The sequence below is a fragment of the Amblyraja radiata genome, chromosome 19, assembly GCF_010909765.2.
Source record: "Amblyraja radiata isolate CabotCenter1 chromosome 19, sAmbRad1.1.pri, whole genome shotgun sequence".
In the NCBI taxonomy this organism is placed as follows: domain Eukaryota; kingdom Metazoa; phylum Chordata; class Chondrichthyes; order Rajiformes; family Rajidae; genus Amblyraja; species Amblyraja radiata.
Genome location: NC_045974.1, coordinates 20,114,297 through 20,135,189, shown reverse-complemented (window position 1 = coordinate 20,135,189; position 20,893 = coordinate 20,114,297). Strand labels below are relative to the sequence as shown.

General features: G+C 47.7%; 1 protein-coding gene across 1 annotated transcript in view; it reads left to right on the top strand.

The window, feature by feature from the left end:
- Positions 1-20,893, top strand: part of utp20 (UTP20 small subunit processome component) — a 79,833-nt gene that overhangs the window by 43,081 nt on the left and 15,859 nt on the right. Inside the window, exons 34-49 of the mRNA XM_033037889.1 lie at positions 684-737; positions 832-984; positions 2,854-3,009; positions 4,277-4,414; positions 5,253-5,390; positions 6,710-6,849; positions 7,604-7,692; positions 9,200-9,459; positions 10,231-10,370; positions 13,343-13,499; positions 14,643-14,741; positions 16,806-16,973; positions 17,840-18,006; positions 19,024-19,171; positions 19,513-19,629; positions 20,490-20,660. Coding sequence (XP_032893780.1) covers positions 684-737; positions 832-984; positions 2,854-3,009; positions 4,277-4,414; positions 5,253-5,390; positions 6,710-6,849; positions 7,604-7,692; positions 9,200-9,459; positions 10,231-10,370; positions 13,343-13,499; positions 14,643-14,741; positions 16,806-16,973; positions 17,840-18,006; positions 19,024-19,171; positions 19,513-19,629; positions 20,490-20,660 — 2,295 coding nt within the window. The remainder of the gene's footprint in view (positions 1-683; positions 738-831; positions 985-2,853; positions 3,010-4,276; positions 4,415-5,252; positions 5,391-6,709; positions 6,850-7,603; positions 7,693-9,199; positions 9,460-10,230; positions 10,371-13,342; positions 13,500-14,642; positions 14,742-16,805; positions 16,974-17,839; positions 18,007-19,023; positions 19,172-19,512; positions 19,630-20,489; positions 20,661-20,893) is intronic.

Below are 20,893 nucleotides of genomic sequence, written 5' to 3'. Positions count from 1 at the left end.
TATGTCTTGTGTGTCCTTCATGGTTTTATAAACCTGTATAAGGTCGCATCTCGGCCTCCTTCAAGTTTCATTAGATTTGTAGATTTAATTGATTGGAGTGGCGTTGAACTCACAGGCATCAAAACACTTTTTGTCTGTCAAAATAAAAAACATCGTATTCCTTTGGTGACTGCAGCTTGCAGGGACAATTAGTGAGGAAGATTTACGTAGCTCACCCATACCAGTGAAGTCACAGCTTGCCCGGCTGATACCAGTTCACCCAAAGTAGGGCTAAAATCTGGAACCTTTTCCCACAATATTTGGTCTTGGTTTATGTATTGTCACGTGCACTGACATACAAAGAAAACCTCTAGTGTGACATCTGGGCCAGATGATACTATGCATGACTTCAGTTAAACCGCACATGAGAACAGCTGGCGGTGAGAGGAGAAAAATACCAGAGTGTAGAATAGAGTGCCTCAGCATTATGGCTACAGAGAAAGTGTAGATTTAAAAAAAAAAATTACAGCAAGAACTATATAAGGTAGGTTGGAAGATCAGGACTAAACCGCTGATTTTGATAAACTAACTGATGGAACAGGTTGAATGGTCTCCTATGCCTCAGCATTTCCCATTTCTCAGCCTAATTGCCTGTAAAAGTAATGTACATGGGTTTAATTATTTACCATTTCCCTTGTATAAAGTGCCTGGCAGAACTGGACGGGACTCTCACATACGTCACAGAAACTGTCACGAAGGTAAGGTGACGCCTTCCTTGACACGCACCTTCTCTGCCGCGCGAAATTGGCGACTTGTTCCGATTTCTAACTGGATCACTTCTTCTCGTGTTAGTTGAACGCTTTTGATCGCCGGCACTTGGATGATATCGATTTTGACGTGCGCCTGTCTGCATTCCAACTGGCCACCAGCTCGATCCGAGGGATGGGGAGCTTGGACACGGTCTACCTGATTCCCGTTATGCACAACTGCTTCTACTCCATCCAGGTGTGTATCTGGAGACCCCGCCCCAAGCACGCGGTCACCACGGGGTTAGTTCCCTACCACCACTAGCAGGTAGAGGTTTTCTGAAAACTGATGCTTCATGTAGTAAAAAATGTAGAACCACTATGGGTGTCGTTTAAGTCTTCACTTGTAACTCAACATTGCAGAAAAATTGAAACGTGTGTGACAATACTTAGCAAAACACACATCGCTGGAGGTCAGCAGGTCAGGCAGCGTCTGTGGTGGGAAAGAATAGACTCTGAAGAAGGGTCCTGACCCAAAACGTCATCTGTCCATTCCCCCCAAAGATGCTGCCTGGCTTGCATCCCCGAACTGCCTGAATTCCTCCAGCAGTTTGTGCTTTGCTCCAGGTTCCAGCACATGCAGTTTCTTATGGCTCTATGACAATACTTAATTGTTTCCAAAATTAAAAATGTTTTTGAGACCAGCTTTAATGAGATGGGATAAGCAGAGTGATGAGGACAGTGAAATTGGTTTCTGTTTGTGGTCAGAATATGATGAATTACACGAGAAAACGTTTTTTAAATGACATAGGGAATCTTGTTTACTGCAGCAATTTAATTTTGGCAACAAACTCCAATTATGGAGGTCCTTTAACAGAGCAAACAGCACTCAGTACTGGCAGGAGTATCATAGTTTGATGCCGCAGCGTGATACTAAAAGCATGGGAATGAATGGTGTAGGTTTTAGAATGGGTTTAGAGATAGAGAAAGGCATGGGGGGGGAGGGGGTTCCAGAATGAGGATCTTGGCAAAGCCTTCAATCGTCAATTAAATTGATTGTGCGACAATCAAAAGGCCACACACGGCCAAGATCTTGCAGCACTGGCCAGAGAACTAAAGAATGGGCAAGATGTGAAGGCATTCGGAAACAAGTGGGAGTTTTAAAGTGGAGAGTTGGCTAACAAGGAGCGGTGAAAAGGGACTGGGTGTGAATTAGATAAGTCTGTGCGTGTATGCTTCACCTGCTGGGTATATTCAATAGACAATAGGTGCAGGAGTAGGTCATTCGGCCCTTCGAGCCAGCACCGCCATTCAATGTGATCATGGCTGATCATCCCCAATCAGTACCCCGTTCCTGCCTTCTCCCCATATCCCCTGACTCCGCTATCTTTAAGAGACTTTATTCACTTCTTTATTCACTGCCGTTAACCGTCCCGTTGTATTTTGCTGGAGGTGCCAGTACACCGTACCCACATGTACCGTCACAAATATAGTACCTGTACTGGGTTTTGCTCAGTCTAGCTTTGAATTCCACGCTGGTCTTTATTTTCAGAAGTTAAGTCTATTGCATGAATTATTTATTTTCTATCATTTGCATTCACTTGTTTGTTCACTCATCCCCCTGCCCCCCCACTGCCGCTACCCATAAATATATCATGTTGAACAAAAGTCTATTGTATTTAAGAAGGAACTGCAGATGCTAGAAAATCGAAGGTACACAAAAATGCTGGAGAAACTCAGCGGGTGCAGCAGCATCTATGGAGCGAAGGAAATAGGCAACGTTTCGGGCCGGCCCGAAACGTTGCCTATTTCCTTCGCTCCATAGATGCTGCTGTACCCGCTAAGTTTCTCCAGCATTTTTGTGTATCTAAAAGTCTATTGTAGTTTGCCTGCTCTTTACAGACTTTGACCAGCAGCTCTTTTGGTGCTGGTGGTGTAGGGACATGATGCAGAAAAGCGGGGAAAGCAACTGTGGAGAAAGGCATGAATGTAACCGCACAACTATTAGACTTGGCCAGGCGCTGTGTAGAGGTCATTTGGAAGGGCCCAGGGCCACGTGCCACAGACCGTGACCAGGACGAAGCTTTGTGACACCATGTGCTGAGTGGTTTTGCTTTCTTCCCTTCAGCTGGAGGAGATGACTCTCAGTGACAATGCGACGCTTTGCTTGAGTGCAATTGTCCAGCAAGCAGCTTCCACTGGGTGCTCAGAAGAAGAATTCAAGGAGGTGATCTCCCGGACACTGCTCGAGACGCTGAGGCACGGCCTAAAGTCAAAAGTCGAGGTAAAGTACACAGTCCGGCGTGGAAGCAAAACGGAAGCCTTGGGTCCATGAACACTCGTAGCCACAAAACATCCTGGGATGCTTTAAGGACCGATTGTGCTTCCAATATGTTGCTGCTGTGGTAATGTTGGAAATGCAGCGACCAGGTTCTCCTTAGCAAGATGCAACAAATCGTGCTTCAGTGACCAGGTAGATAGTGCTTTAGCTGTTGTTAATTAAAGCAGGAAAAAAACATTGTGCGTTTCTCCGTAATTTGCCACTGGATTGAAGGGACATTTTGTTTGATTTACCATCTGAAAGGGCGGCAGCCTGGAATGTATGCGCTCAGTTCTCTGCAGTGGAACTTGAACTAAGAGCCTCTAGGCTTGGCTCCATGGCTTCTGGGAATTAACAGCAAGCATGCAGCAGTAGAGCTGCCGCCTCACAGTGCCAGAGAATCGGGTTTGATCCTGACTGCGGTTGTTGTCTGTACAGAGTTTGTACGTTCTCCCTGTGACCACGTGGATTCTCTCTGGGTGCTCCGGTTTCCTCCCATATTCTGAAAGGTGTGCAGGTTTGTAGGTTAATTGGCCTTGATAAAATTATAAATTGTCCCCAGTGTGTAGGATAGTGCGAGTGTATGGGGTGATCGCTGGTCAGCATGGGCTCGGTGGGCGGAAGGGTCTGTTTCTGCACTGTATCTCTAAAGTCCCTAAAGCTGTGTTACTCTGGCAAATAGACACAGGCAAGTCTTGAAGCCAAGTGTGCAGCTGAATGTACTTTAGATTTACAGGTGATATATGCGGGATATGTTTATTACGCAGTGGTGGGTGCCTGGAACACGCTGCCAAGGAGGGTGGTGGAGGCAGATACATTTAAGAGGCTTTTAGATCGGCACATGGATATGAAGGCAATGGAGCAATATGGATCATGGGGCAGACAGAGGAGAATAGTTTAACTAGGCCTCGTGTTCAGCACAGACATTGTGGGCCGAAAGGCCTGTTCCTGTGCTGTACTGGAGAAGTTTGAAGAAGGGTCTCGATCCGAAATGTCAGCCATTCTTTCTCTCCAGAGATACTGCCTGTCCCGCTGAGTTGCTCCAGCATCCCTTCAATTTAAACCAGCATCTGGAGTTATTTCCTACACTCTACTGTTAAATGCTCTTTGAAGATCCGTGATCTCCCGACGTGTGAAATGCTGTTAGAACTGCCCCGTCCTGGTGTTTATTTGCATTTTCACCTTACATTGCCGCTCCTCCTTTCTATAGTCTTGCTTTGATTTATTGCAGAGCGTTCAGCAAGATTACACGACACTCCTTGGCTGTTTAATCCGTGCGTTTCCCCAGCGCTCAGAGTTTAAGGACCTGGTTCAGCTGACAGACACCGATCCCGAAATGGACTTCTTCGAGAACACGAAACACATACAGGTGCGTGAGACAAGGCATGCTACAATTGTTGAAAATGTACCTACATTTGTCTTCACTAATCTTTACCTTTTTACATATCTAAAGAAGCTGTTAGAATCAGTTTTTATATTCCCCGCCAGCTTTCTTTCATGCTCTTTTTTTCCCCCTTCTTAATTAACCCCTTTGTCCTCCTCTGTTGAGTTATAAACTCTAAGTTATAAATGCATGAGTACAATTAAACCATACACAACAGGTAATGCAAAGAGAAAAATATTAGTGTTCGGAATATAGTGTTACAACATTACAGTTGCAGTGAAAGTGCAGATAAAAGAAATGAGTAAAGTCCACAATGAGGTAGGTTGGAAGATCTACGCCCTAGCTTATGGAAGGCCTGTTCAGTAGTCTGATAACAGTGGGAAAGAAGCTGTTCCTGTATCTGGTGCTACGCGCATTTAAGCATTTGTGTCTTCTACCCGACAGGAGAGGGGAAAAGAAGGAATGATGGGGTGTGAGTGGTCCTTGATTATGTTGGCTGCTTTTCTGAGGCAGCATGAAGTGTAGATGGAGTCGATGGTGGTGGGGTTGGTCTGTATGATGGACTGGGCTACATACACAACTCTCTGCGATTTCTTGTGATTTTGGGCAGAGCTGATGTCGATGATGGAGAGGAACTACCTGCCCATTCCCAAGGTGTGATCTCAGCCCCAGCCTCCGTGGACGCTCACGGTCTTTGCCCTTGTCGTGGTGTCACAGGAACGGTCTCTGTGATTAATGTGGTTTGTGTTTCTGGCTGGCGATGTTTCTCGGCTCTGGGGATCCAGCGGTGATATCTTTGTTCTGTTTCCTCCTGGATGTTTAGGTTCACAGAAGAGCTCGTGCCCTGAAAAAGCTGGCAAAGCACCTGGATGAGGGGAAACTGTCCCTGTGCTCCAGATCTCTGGTGAATTATATCATGCCTTACGCTACGTCAACGCTGTTCAATGAAAACATGCTGAAGGTGAGCACTGGATCATATGCAGTAGGATGCAGCAGTGGGTGCTCAAGACCCTGGGTCCCATTCAGTTAGATCTGGTTTATGAACCGCATCCATGGTAGAGAGAATAGAGTCAGAGTAAACGTAAGAAATACGAGGATATTTGGGCCTTTGAGCATTGCTTCAGGAGGAACAGGGAAGTGGCCATGGGATACACGATCAGCGCGGTACATTGGCGCAGCGGGTAGAGCTGCTGCCTCACTACGCCAGAGACCCAAGTTCGATCCTGACCTTGATGCTGTCTGGGTGTGGAGTATGCACGCTCTCCCTGTGACCACGTTTGGTTTCCTCCTACATCCCAAACTCGTGCAAGTTTGTCGGTTAATTGGCCCTCTGTAAATTGCCCCTAGTGTGTATGGAAGTGGATGAGCAAGTGGGATAACAGAACTAGTGTGAACGGGTGATCGATGGCAGTGTGGACTTGTTGGGCTGAAGGGCCTGTTTCCATGCTGTATCTCTAATTCTAAACGGGTTGATGGAGTGGCAGATCTGGTGCGAGGAGGGGTGTTGTGGGAGATGCTCTCTGCATCCTGCAGTCATCAGTCAAAACCTACACCTCTCTATCACCGCAGTCTTCAAGCATCTGCGAAGAAGGCACCCAGGACAGTGTTCCACGGCGGCTTGTGAATGGAAACTCGTACACACTGTTGAAGAAGAAATTTCTCCTCATTACAATGTTAAGTGGCCTATCCTTCGACTATGAGCAGAGTGGTCAGCTTGTGGAACTCTCCACCACAGACAGCAGCTAAAGTCAAAACATTAAGTATAGGGCGGCACGGTGACAGAGGCAGAGTTGCTGCCTTACAGTCCCAGAGATTCTAGCTACGGGAGCTGTCTGCACGGAGTTTGTACCTTCTCCAGAAAACCACGTGAGTTTCCTCCCACACTCCAAAGACGTAAAGGTTTGTAGGTTAATTGGCTGTGTAAATTGCTCCTAGTACGTAGGATAGAACTAGTGTACGGGGTGATCGCTGGTCAGCACGGACTCGGTGGGCCAAAGGGCCTGTTTCCACGCTGTATCTCTAAAGTAAACGAAACATATTCAAACAGGAGGTGGATATCTTTGTAAAGGCTCGAAGATCTAGGGAGAAAGTTAGAACATGTAGGTTATATTTGATGAGCTGTCATTGATGGGATTGAGTGATAGAGCAAGCTTGCATGGTGGACTTCTTTTATTGGTCTGTGTCTCACACCGTAGCAGTATAGGTTCAAATCAAACCGCCAGGACCTTAAGATTGGATTTATTGCATTGTTTTGTCCTCCTCTGCTCATCTTTTCTCCAGTACGAGAACATGACGACAGCCTCGGTGGAGCTGGTGGGAGCTGCGTGCAAACACCTGTCCTGGTCAGCGTACACCTACCAACTGAAGCGCTACATCCACGTTCTGCAGACGGGAGAGATCAACCAGAAACTGGCCGTCAGGTGTGTCCCTGGGAACGATACCGCGGAACCAAGCACCGTGCCGGCCGTCCGTGCTTCTCTTTATAAGCTCGACAGCTCAACGCTTGTTCTTACACTTCTATAACTCGGGTGGAGCACTTGCATATGAACCTTGCAGGGGAAGGCCAATGGGCCAGACCAGCCAGTCACACTGCACCAGAGACCCGGGTTCGATCCTGACCTCAGCTGATGTCTGTGTGGAGTTTGCATGTTCTCCCCGAGACCGCGTGGGTTTCCCCTGGGTGCTCCGGTTTCCTATCATATCCCAAATACTAGCAGGTTAATTGACCCACTGTAAATTTCCCCTCACGTGTGTAGGGAGTGGATGAGAACGTGGGATAACATAGAACTGCTGTGAACAGGTGATCGATGGTCAGCATGGGCTCTGGGCCGAAGGGCCTGTTTCCGTGCTGGCAGAGCACATGTACCAAACCTCTGCCCATCCTCATCCCGAGGGATTACAAGGAAATGGAGAATGTCTAGATTTAAAACATTGCTCTTGGGGTGAGGAAAGTTGCAGGGATTCCCTCAGGGCTGGAATGATTCCTTCAAGGCTATGAATGCCGTGAATTAAGTGTCAGAAGTTCTGAAAACAAAGCATAATATTCAATGTTACCATTGTCTATGGAGGTGGAAATGTATTCATTTTAAACCTCCCTGTATTTAAATAGGTGCTGGCTGTAAATATTCAACACCGACCGGTTTACTGATCTTGTGCTGATATCCTTTCCAACAGTTTGCTGCTGTCGGTTTTGGAAGCCTTTCATTTTGACCCAGAGAGCCTGAGGAAGGAGTTTGAAGCAAGTCAGACCACGGAAGCTGAAAGTAGGTGTTTTAAAGCCTCAATCTTCTTTCACTGGCCTAGAGTTTATGGCAGAATAAACAGCACTGCCGCTTCTGGCAAGCTGAAGTTGTGCGCCAGTTTACTCGGGCGTATATTTGCCTTATTGGTGTTAGTTTATTATTTTATCACGTGTACCGAGATACAGTGAAAAAGCTTTGCTTGCTATCCGGACAAATCATACCATACGTGAGTATAATCAAACCGTACAGAAGTACACCAGGTAGTTTAAAGAGAAAAATACCAGAGTGTAGAGTTTAGTGTTATAACGTTGCAGTTACAGAGAAAGTGCGTATTAAGAAAAAAGATAAAAGAGGATGACCAGGGTATGAGTGGTCCATGATTATGTTGGCTGCATTCCTGAGGCAGCGTGAAGTGTTGATGGTGGGGAGGCTGGTCTGTGTGAGGGACTGGGCTTCATTATTACCCACTATAATCTCTGGCTTTGGACAGAGCTGCTGCCAAACCCAGCTGTGATGAATCCTGACAGGATCTTTCCGTGGTGCATCTGTGGAAACCTGTGTGTGCGTAGCCTAATTATAAAATTGAATTACCAAGAATAAGCTGCAGTGCTAATGAGTGAAATGTGTTTGTGCTGAGGCAGGGCTTCCTGCAAATTCCCTGTCAACATTGGGCTTGGCTGAAAATCAATCATTCTCCAGCTAATTAATTTATAACAGAGCTGGGCAGATTCGTTGACTGAATAAAAACGAATTTCACTGCAATTTGAAGTCATTCAGCATCAGCCTGAGAACCAAATGAGTCAGGATTCAGTTATCTGCTCAGTTACTGCACAGTGAAAGTGCTCTGGGTGATCGTGGTTCCTTGAACCTCATCCTTCCAAACAGGGAATCTGGCCAGATTTCACCCTAGAAGATACAGCGCGGAAATGGGCCCTTCGGCCCACCGAGTCCGTGCCGATCACCCCATACACTAGCACCATCCGACACACTATGGGCACTTTACAGAAGCTTATTAATCTACTAGCCTGGATGTCTTTGGAGTGTGGGAGGAAACCGGACAAAAATAGGGAGAATGTACAATCTCCGTACAGAGAGCACCCCATAGTCAGAATCGAACCCGGGTCACTGGCATTGTGAGGCAGCAACTCTACTGCTGCACCACTGGGCAGCCCAAGCTTTTGGATACATACGGAGTGAAGCAATATGGTTTATCTTTTGTGGAGATATAAGGAACTACAGAAGGTACACAAAATTGCTGGGGAAACTCAGCGGGTGCAGCAGCATCTATGGAGCGAAGGAAATAGGCGACGTTTCGGGCCGAAACCCTTCTTCAGACTTCAGACTACAGATGCTGGTTTTACAAAAATGTGCTGGAGTAACTCAGCGGGTCAGGCAGCATCTCTGTAGAATGTGGATGGGTGATGTTTTGGATCAGGACCCTTCTTCAGACTGAAGAAGACTTGGTGTTCTGTTGCCTGCACCATCTGCCCCCGCTATTCCTGACGTTCCTGTCCTTCCATCCCCGCAGCTGGCGTGGAAGGTGGTGGGGAAGGTGGGACGGAAGCCATGGAGCTGGAAGAGGTGGTTGGAGAAGAGAAGGAAGAAGCTGCCGAGGGTGTGGGTGAAGACGGCGCAGTGCAGGCCGTGGAAAGTGTCCCAGCGAAGCTGAAGAGACCTGTGGTCTTTCAGCCCAGGAGCACACAGGAGCTGGGACTACTGATCGCCCACATCCAGGACACCGTCACAGGCAACATCCTGCCCAAGCTGCAGAAATGTTTGATTGCAAAGGTCTGTGGACAGAACTCTCCGCTGGTCTTTATTCACCCGTCCCCCTGGCCTCATTCACTCCCTCCAACCCATGTTGTAATCTCCCATTTCACCGTTATACGAGTTGTCTCTCCACCCCTCGTAAATTCCTTCCCTCCCACATCTCCTACTTCTCCCCTCCCCGGCACTCTGTCCACCCTTTCCCCTCCCCCCACATAGTCATACGGCTGTAGCGGACTGATATAGACCCTTCGGCCCATCTACTCCACGCTGACCAAGTTGGAATACTGGGCAAGTCCCATCTGCCTGCATTGGGCCCACGTCCTTCTACTCACTTCCTATCAATATATCTGTCCAAATATCTCTTTAAAAAGTCATTATTGGATCCGCTTCTATAGCTTCTGGCAGCTCATTCCAGATACGGACTACTCTCTGAGAGAAAAAGTTGCCCCCGAGGCCCATCTTAAATCTCTCCCCATCTCACCTTAAGCCTGTGCCCTCTAGTTTTAGAATCCTCTACACTGGGAAAAAAGACTGTGAGCGTTCACTTTATCCATGATCTTGCACATCCTAAAAAGGTCACCCCTCAGCCTCCTACGCTCCAAAGAAAGGAGACTCAAGCCTATCCAACCCCTCCTTATAACTTATGCCCCCAAGCCCAGGGAACGTCCCAGAGAATCTCTTCACCCTTTCCAAAATAATGACAACTTAATGATGTCCTCCTTGTAGCTGGGCGACCGATACTCCACACACGGCTCCAATCTCGTTAGTTAAGATGTTTTTGCTTTGCAGGTAAAAAGAGATGAACAGCATAAGTTGGTGAAGTCAAAGCTGGTCAACGATGAGGAACTGGTGCGGATTCCGTTAGCCTTTGCGATGGTGAAACTCATGCAGACCCTGCCCAAGGAGAGCATGGATAATAATCTACCCAGGTACAACGGGGGGGGGGGGGGGGGGGGGGGGGGCATTGAGTATAAGAGCCAGAAAGTCATGTTGCAGTTCTATAAAACATTGGTTAGGCTGCACAACGTAGGAATAGGCTCTTCAACCAACAATAATAATAATAATAATACATTTTATTTATGGGCGCCTTTCAAGAGTCTCAAGGACACCTTACAAAAATTGAGCATGTATAGGAAAAACATGTAAGGGGAATGAAATAAATAGTAGAGACATGACTAGTACACAAAGTAAAGACAGAATTCAATACAAAACACAGCATGAGGCAATTAATGCACAGATGAAAAGGGACGGGGACGTGGGGCTAAGGATAGGCAGAGGTGAAGAGATGGGTCTTGAGGCGGGACTGGAAGATGGGGAGGGACACGGAATTGCGGATCAGTTGGGGGAGGGAGTTCCAGAGCCTGGGAGCTGCCCTGGAGAAGGCTCTGTCCCCAAAACTGCGGAGGTTGGACTTGTGGATGGAGAGGAGACCGGCTGATGTGGATCTGAGGGACCGTGAGGGTTGGTAGGGGGAGAGGAGATCAATGAGATATGCGGGGGCCAGATGGTGGAGGGCTTTGTAGGTGAGGACCAGGATTTTGTAGGTGATCCGGTGGGAGACGGGAAGCCAGTGAAGTTTTTTGAGGACTGGAGTGATGTGATGCCAGGATTTGGTGTGGGTGATGAGTCGGGCGGCTGCGTTCTGGACCAGTTGGAGTCGGTTGATGTAGGTGGAGCTGATGCCAAGGAGAAGTGAGTTGCAATAGTCCAGTCGGGAGGAGATGAAGGCATGGATGAGTCTTTCAGCAGCAGGCGGTGTGAGAGAGGGTCTGAGTTTGGCGATGTTGCGGAGATGAAAGAAGGAGGTTTTAATGACATGGCGGATGTGAGGCTCAAGGGAGAGGGTGGAATCAAAGATCACGCCAAGGTTGCGGGCCTGGGGAGATGGGGAGACAGTGGTGCCGTCGATGGTGAGAGTGGGGTTATTGATTTTGCTAAGTGTGGCTTTGGAGCCTATGAGGAGAAATTCTGTCTTATCGCTGTTGAGTTTGAGGAAATTATGTTGCATCCAGGTTTTTATTGCTGACAAACAGGAGTTGATATGGGAGAGGGGGGGGTTGTGGGGGGATTTGGTGCCAAGGTAAATCTGGGTGTCATCAGCGTAACAGTGGAAGTCCAGATTGAGGTGGCGGAGTATCTGACCAAGGGGGAGGATGTAGATGATGAAGAGGAGGGGGCCGAGTACGGAGCCTTGGGGAACGCCTTGAGTGACTGCGGCTGTAGCAGAGGTGTGGTTGTGGAGAGAGATGAAGTGGGATCTGTTGGAAAGGTAGGAACGGAGCCAGCTGAGTGCAGAGCCTTCAATGCCGAGGTCCTTGAGTCTGATGAGCAGGATGTTATGGTTCACTGTATCGAAGGCTGCGCTCAGGTCGAGGAGGATGAGGATGTTGAGGGAACCAGTGTCAGCAGAGGTGAGGAGGTCGTTGAGGACTTTGAGGAGAGCAGTTTCTGTGCTATGGAGGGGGCGAAAGCCAGATTGGAGGGGTTCAAGTAGGTTATACGCAAGGAGGTGGGAATGAAGTTGTGACGCAACGATACGCTCCAGGGTTTTTGAAAGGAAGGGGAGGTTTGAGATTGGGCGGTAGTTAATGAGAGAGGAGGGATCAAGACCAGGTTTCTTTAAGATTGGTGTAACGGCAGCAGTTTTGAAAGCGGAGGGGACAATTCCTTGGGACAATGAGGAGTTGAAGAGATTAGTGAGGTAGGGGCAGAGTACGGGGAGGCAGGACTTCAACAGGGGAGTGGGGAGAGGGTCGAGGGAGCAGGTGGTGGGTAGTAGGCTGCACAACGTAGGAATAGGCTCTTCAACCAACAATGTCTGTGCCAAACATAAGATAGACACAACAAGCTGGAGTAACTCAGCGGGTCAGACAGCATCTCTGGAGAAAAGGAATAGGTGACGTTTCGGGTCGAGACCCGAAACCTCACCTGTTCCGTTTCTCCTGAGATGCTGTCTGACCCACTGAATTACTCCAGCTTTTCGTGCCTTAGCTTTGGTTTAAACCAGCATCTGCAGTCCCTTCCTACACACTGTGCCAAACATGATGCCGTTAAACTAATCTCATCTGCCAGCACGTGATCAATGTCTATCCATTCACTGCATAGCCATGTGCTTATCTAAAAGCCTCCAAAACGCCACTTTCGTATCAGCTTCCACCATCACCCCTGGCAGCGCGTTCCAGGCACCCACCACCCTCTGTATAAAACCAACAACTTGCCCAGCACATCTCCTTTAATCTTTCCCCCTCTGTCCTTGAAGCTATGTCCTCTAGTCCAGATTTCAATACCCCTCTATGCTTACTATTGTTGCCTTGCTGGTGTGGTCTTGATGGTGTGACTGAAATCCTAATTTTGAGGTTAAACATTTTGATTTTCATTGAACGTTTTGGCGTTTTAATAGATTTGAGTTCAATATTGTCACGTGTACCAAGGTACAATGAAAAGCCTTGTTTTGCATGCTATTCAAACAGATCAGATATACTCAGCATAAATGCAAACGTCCAACTGAAGTACAAAGGGGAAGATACAGAGTGCAGAATATAGTTCTCAGCATTGTGGCACGTCAGTTCCATAGACAATGTACAGTGTCCGCAATGGAGTAGAGGTGTATCGGATAGTGTCCTAGCTTGTGGAAGGACTATTATTCAGAAGCCTGATAACAGAGGGGGGAAACCTGTTCCTGAGTCTGGTGGTGCGCGCTTTTAACTTTACGGACTTTCTGCCCAACGGGAATGGGGAAATGGAGGAATAACTGGGGTGGGACAAGTCTTAGCTTCTACTAGACTTTGAGTATCCTGTAGAACATTTGCTGTTGGTCAGTAGTGTCTGAATATTGCTGGAGAGTGGATAGGTGTGGTTGTGGGGCAGGTTACTGACAGGATCTCTCTTCCCTCCGACACAGCATCCTCATTAAGGTCTGCATACTGTTGCAAAACCGAGCCCAGGAGATCAGAGACGTCGCCCGCAACACCCTGACCAAAATAATCGAGACTTTGGGTTCAAGATACCTTCTCTACCTTCTCAAGGAGATGCAGTCGGCGTTAACCAAGGGCTATCAGGTGATGAGCGTCATCTCGCTATCTTAACGTTCGGCATGTGGTAACACTAGATCATAGCCTAGGAACAGTTACTCCACACGAGCTGCCACTTGCACCATAGAAACATAGAAAATAGGTGCAGGAGTAGGCCATTCGGCCCTTCGAGCCTGCACCGCCATTCGATATGATCATTGCTGATCATCCAACTCAGTATCCCATCCCTGCCTTCTCTCCATACCCCCTGATCCCTTTAGCCACAAGGGCCACATCTAACTCCCTCTTAAATATAGCCAATGAACTGGCCTCAACTACCTTCTGTGGCAGAGAATTCCACAGATTCACCACTCTCTGTGTAAAAAATGATTTTCTCATCTCGGTCCTAAAAGACTTCCCTCTTATCCTTAAACTGTGACCCCTAGTTCTGGACTTCCCCAACATCGGGAATAATCTTCCTGCATCTAGCCTGTCCAACCCCTTAAGAATTTTGTAAGTTTCTATAAGATCCCCCCTCAATCTTCTGAATTCCAGCGTGTACAAGCCGAGTCTATCCAGTCTAAATCAACCATCAACAATCATCCCCGTCTCACTGCATTCCAATTTATTTTGTGTGTGGTAGACGTTGCCCAGTCCATCACATGTACTGACCTCCCCACCATTGAGGGGTCTACTGGAGGCGCTGCTCAGCAAGGCAGCCAACATCATCATAAACCCACACCACTCTGGCCACGCTCTCATCTCGCAGCTGCGATCGAAAATAAGGTACAGGAGCCTGAGAACCTTGACGTCCAGATTCCAGAACGGCTTCTTCTCAACAACCATCAGGCTCTTGAACACCGCACAACACTAACCTCAGCAACTGATATTCTATGGACTGTGACTTTGGTTGTGATACAGACTTTGCTTTTTTTCATTATTATGAATACCTAGTACTATGGTTATTAATTTATTATATTTCTAGTTATTTATTATCTGTGTGCTATTGCAGCTTAAGCAGTAATTATTTTGTTGTTCCGTTGTTGGTATATATGTCAATGAAACTCTTGACTCTTCACTATCTATCTCCTTCATTGGCTCACTATACTTTGGGAACATGGTTATAAATTGTTGTGAATTAAGGGTGTTATAGTTTGTTCTTTTTGTGATGTCAGCGTTCTGTCTTACCAGGTTCATGTTTTGACGTACACTGTCTACATGGTGTTGAAGATTCTGGTGCCTAAACTGAGCAGTGGAGATTTGGACCCTTGCGTCGATAACCTCATCACAGTAAGTGTTATGAAGCGTTCAAATAGCGGAAGGTGGGAAGCATAGAGATCCTGCACATCCGGGGGACCATATGGGAAGTCTATGTCCCAGATGTATTGAAAGCCAGTGGGCCTGGAGATCTGTGAGATACGGTGATGGTGAAGGCTTGGGAGCTGCTTGCCTTCAACAGCCCATGGCGTTGACTATAGGAGCAGGGGTGTCTCATTACAGCCGTGTAAAACATTGGTTAAGCCACAGCTAGTGTAGTGTGGGCAGTACTGGTCACACATAGAAATAGGCCCTTCGGCCCAACTTGCCCATGCCCACCAAGGTGCCCCATCTACTTCAGTCCCACGTGCTCCACATGTTGGAAGGTTCTGCTGGAGAGGGAGCAGAGAAGATTCGTCAGGATGTTCCCGTCTGAAGTGTTTCGTTTTAGTTTCAGAGATGCAGCATGAAAACAGGCCGCTCGGCCCACTGAGTCAGCACCGACCAGCAATCACCCGTACACTAATTCTATCACACTACACACTACACACTAGGGGCAATTTACAGAAACTGATTAACCTACAAACCAGTACGTCTTGGGTATGTGGGAGGAAACTGTAGCATCCGGAGGAAGCCCACACGATCACAGGGAGAAGGTCCAAGCTCCATACAGACAATATCCGTAGTCAGGATCGAACTCGGGTCCCTGGCACTGTGAGGCAGCAACTCTACGGCTGTTCCTCTGTGCCGTCCTTATGAGGAAGTTCTAAGGAAGGAATTGCTGGGCTGGCCTTTCCCCGGGAACAGAAGAGGCTGAGGGGTAACCTGATGGAGGTGAATGGAATTGAGGGGGATCGATGGGGTAGATAGTAAGACTCTTCGTCCTTTGTTGGGGAGGAGGTATGAAGTCAGGGGCTCAGAGGGAACCTGGGCCATCTCCATCCCTCACAGCATAGTTGGACTCTGGAACATCTGCCTGACAGGGTAAGTGAGGTGTGGTGGAGGCAGACACTCTCATGACATTCAAGAAGCATCTAGACGAGCTCCTGAATCAGGCAGCATCTTTGGAGGAAAAGCTCAGGTGACGTTTCAGGTCGGGACCCTTCTTCAGACTTCAAGGTTTGAAGGGCTATGGACAAACGCAGGTAAATGCGATTAATATGGATGCGATCATACATGCAGGGCTGTTTATGTGCTGCGTGATTATGTATCGTAGGCTATTGCAAGCTGCAATTTCAAGGCACTAATTTGTATCCAGTCACCGCCCACAATCATGAGTTTTAAGATTTGTTTATTGGTCATTGCTCATGGATCAACCTTGCCCAGAACACGAGGGATAATATTAATCAGCTCTCTTTTGAAGTATTATCATGGGATCCTTCATGTTAACTCGAGGGCAGTTGCTCCTTGGTTCTCAGCTGAGCTTAAAGATAGCCACTCCAACAATGCGGCCCTCCCGGAGTACTACCCATCCCTCGATGGTTATGCCCCTCCCCCTCCTCGGAGGCACCGGCCCCTCCCTCAGCATTGCCACGCTACACTATGAGGCTGCCCCTCCAGAATGGGGCATTGGAATTGGGTTTGCTGTTGCCATGTGTACAGCGATACAGTCCGTGCTGCCCAGTCAATTCACACTAAACGTGAGTACAATCAAGCCATATGCAAGTACAACAGGTAGTGCAGAGAGAACAATATCAGAGTACAGAATAGCATCACAGAGCTGAAACAAGGCAAAGGGTGTTGCTCACTTTCACTTGAGCATCACGTTTGGGCATTGAGAACATTTCACTTTTTGTAACAATAACATGGTGCTGGAGGAACTCAGCAGGTCGGGCAGCATCTGTGGAGGGAAATGGGCAGACAATCTCTCGGGTCTGGACACTTCTTTGGACTCTTCAGTACAGAATGACAAAACGTTGTTTGTCCATTCCCCTTACAGATGTTGTCTGACCCATTCAATTCTTCCAGCACTTTGCGTTTTGCTCACGATACCAGCATCTGCAGTTACCTGTCTGTTTATTCGAGAGGCTGATTACTGCTTTGCTACAAACAATGTTGCCGTCAGTGCAGAGTAATCCTCCTGCGTTCTCCCTCCAGATTTTTAATCACGAGCTGTTTGGAGAAGTTGCAGAAGAGAAGGAAGTGAAAGGGATTATAAGCAAGGTGATGGAAGCAAGGAAGAGCAAAAGCTACGACTCGTACGAGATTCTGGGGCAGTTTATCGGAAAAGGCCAGGTGGCCAAGCTGATCCTTCCACTGAAAGAGGTAATGGCTGTTCACTAATGAGTAACTTAATACAGGCACTCCACAACTTGCCTAAGGGCTGCGTTTTGTGATCCTTTACGCAAGACAGATTTTATCTAAGTCGGAATCCAACTCTTTCTGCCTGGGCACTTTCAGCGGTGCACAGCCTTCTGGGTAAGCACCGCCGCCATTGCCAGCTTGTTTCCGATGTCAACGTGAGTGATCGCACTGTGTCGTGGAAATTACATACTGCCTTCATTGCACTAGAGACTGTGTACAGAATTATATACCCAAGTGCGAGTTTACGCAAGTCGGGGAGTGTCTGTACCTGTTTCTCCTGTTTCCTAATGTGTTTTTAGATTTTAGAAATGCAGCACAGAAACTGGCACTTTGGTCTCCATGCCGACCAGCAATCACTAACATTATCCTACACATCCTACATCTTTTACAACTTACCTCTTTGGAATGTAGGAGAAAACCGGAGCACCCGGCGAAAACCCATGCAGTCACATTGAGAATGTACAAACTATACAGATGGCACCTGTGGTCAGGATCAAACCCAAGTCTCTGGTGCTGTAAGGCAGCAACTCTACCGCTGCGTTACTGTGCCGCCCAGGCATATCAGCACTGAGAGACCTGTGTATTTGATCTGTTGGTGCATTCCTTTTTGCCGAAGTTTTACTAATTTCCGTGGCTTTTGCTCAACAGCTCGTTTCCCTGTTCCAGAGCAAATTCTGAGGTGTCAAAAGCTGACGGCACAGTTTTTCATCGGCAAAAATTATTGAATGCAGTAATATTTATGGGAAGAAATAACCAATTGAAATTCAAATAATAGAATCCTTCCGATCCCAGAGATCTGAAATGAAATTTCTGATGCACTTTTCCAGATACTAGAGAACACGACCAACCTTAAGCAAGCCCGCAAGGTCCATGAAACGTTTCGGCGGATCGTGTCGGGTCTGTTACAAAATAATGATTTGACCGCAGACGCCATCCTTCTGCTAAGTCATGGTCTGGTGACCGACAGCTTACCGCTCATGGTGAAGAAGATCAAGTAAGCAACTCTTTGTTTAACTGAGTTACTCCGGCATTTTGCGTATCTTTGTTTAACCATCTATTTGGAGAGCCGGATTGCTTAAAAGAGACACAAGGGACTGCAGACACTTGAGCACTAAATAAGTGACTGGTGGAACTCAGCGGGCCAGGCAGCATCTGTGGAGGCAAAGGAGAGGCACATTTTTGGATCTGAAGAAGTGTCCTGATCTGAAACCCGGCCTGTCCATTTCTCCACAATTGCTGCCATTGTGTTCTGCTTATTTTGAAAGAGTGGAGCAATTGTAACGAACGATTGCAGATCCGCTTCTGGGACCAGCACGCAGAGAGTCGCCTGCCTTGGGTGTCATCTTTGATAACTGGACTGCACTCAGAGGCCTGGGCTATGTGTTCAGGGACACAGCTAAATAAATCTGGAGTTAAAATCTACCATGAACAGTGGTGAGTGTGTACTCGCTGACTAGTTGTCGTGCTCATTGATGTCTCTGAGAGGAGGGACCCTGCTGCCCTGGCCTGGCCCACGTTGGCCTATTTGTGACCTCAGACCCTACTAATGTGCTTAGTCCTGAGCTGAACTGTGTAATGACCCTGTGGTGTATCTGAGACCTGGTAGAAGTTTATCACATTAGGAGATGCACGGATAGGGGACACAGCAGGATCATCTTCCGAGGGTGGAAATGTCAAAGACCGAAGGGCATAAGTTTATAGAAGAAATGCGGGACGTTTTTTTCAGTGTTCGGCCCATCAAGACCACTGCCTGACCCGCTGAGTTTCTCCAGCACTGTGTTTGGCTCGAGATTCCAGTATCTGCAGTTCCTTGTGTCTCCAGCATTACAGGGGTGGCTGTGGAGGCTGAAGTTGAGGGGTATATGGATAAATGGGAGTGGGTGAGATGTGGTGGGCGGGGAGCAGATGTAGCTTCATGACGGAGATCCGTGTGAGGAGTAGATGCTGGCGTTGGTCTGAATGGTTGGTTTTGCATCGCACCTTCCAACGTTGTCTAAACGTCCTTTCAAAGGGGGAAACAACGAAAACCTCAGCAATGGCGCGCCGGTCTGAAGCCTCAGAGCTGCCTCTTGCTGCCTCCCACCCCGACCCGCCAGGGAGAAAAACCTGCCATCAGCACCAAGACCAACATGCACGTCCTGGTGGATACCGGCCTCCGGGTGAGTCCTTGCTACCCAACCCTCCCCCACCCCCCCACACCTTTGACCCTGTACTATTCCCCCCCCATCCCTGCCGCTCATGCTGATGGTGCGCACTTTCAAGCTTCTCATCTTCTGTCGGATGGGTGCGGGGAGAAGAAGGAATGGCCGAAGGTGGGGACAAGTCTTTGATCATTTTGGCTGCTTTGCAGACGCGCGTGGTGGAGATGGAGCCGATGGTGAGGAGTCTGAGTCTGTGCGATGGACTGGGCTACATCCACAAATCTCTGTAATTTTCTGCGGTCTTGGGCAGAGCTGTTGGTCAAAGTTCGATCTTCACATGCTCCTTTGTCGTTTCACAGATGCTGCATATGAGCCTGAAGAAATCGAAGGTGAATTCCTCAGAAGAGCGCGTTTTGGAAATGATGGAGCCCTTTGTGCAGGTGCTGATAGACTGCCTGCAGTCCATGCATGTCAAGGTGAGCACCTCCCACAGCCATCCGCCCAGTGCCACTGCTGTTCTTCAACCGCAGTCGGAACAAGGGTCCCAACCCGAAACATCATCTGTCCGTTCCCTCCACAGATGCTGCCTGACCCGCAGAGTTACTCCAGCACTCTACGATTTGCTCAAGGTTCCAGCACCTGCAGTTCCTTGTGTCTTCATTCTGTTTTTTTGTTGTTGTTTTTTTTTAAATAATTTTATTTATTACAAGTACAGTACATTACAATAATACAAGCCAAATATAACATTACATTTATTGTACCATTTCATTTTTTAAGCTTTAAAAAGAGAGAAAAGTAAAGAAAGTGAGAAAGAGTCGTAATATTGTGAAAAAGTGATCAAAAAGAAATCATTCTGTATTAAATAGAATATTTCTCTGATGGGTTGGATCATAATAATGTTGGGGTTTTTGAGGGATTTTATGAATATTTTGAACTGGTGCAGTAATCTTGCACCATCGCTGTCTAAAATGTCTATCAATAATCTGTCATTAATCCCCAACACCGAATGCTTCATTTGCAAGAAGATTCATTCGCAAGATAAAATGAAGTAGCAGAGAAGTTTCCAAAGCGGGCCTAGTGCAGGAGGGCGGGTGGGACTAGTGTAGATGGGGCACGGACAAGTTGGGCCGAAGGGCCTGTTTCCGTGATGTATGACTGTCTTGCATGGAGCTGGGTGGAAAGGGACAGCAGGCAGTGGTTTATTGGAGTACGGGTCAATGATTCAGTGACAAAGATCCATAAGGGAAGCTGATATTGTACTCCAGCACGTGCTCTGGTCTGTCATGTCCTCCTGTGCGATCACAGTTGCTGAGTTGTGGTGTCCTTGTGAACGCAGGTGATCACCACTGCCTTGCAGTGCCTATCCTGCGTGCTGAGGTTCCCGCTGAGGTCGGTGGAGAGTCTGGCCGGGCAGCTCACTCAGCAGCTCTTCCTGTTGCTGAAGGACTACGCCAAGGCTGGGGCAGCCAGAGGGGAGAACTTCCATCTCGTCGTTAACTGCTTCAAGGTACGTTGTACAACGCACCCCTAGTGGGGTTGCTTTATTTTTCCCTCATTCTCAGTCCCTCTTCACTGTCATCCTGTTTAGTTTCATCGTTTGTATCCACTCGTTATCACCTTCTCCACAGCCAACAATGGCCCATTGTGGGCTCCACCATTCCTTGAACATCATTGCTGGCTTTGATTTGTCCTTTTGCATGCCTTTCATTTGTTTGTTCTTTGTAGCTTTTCATATCTCTA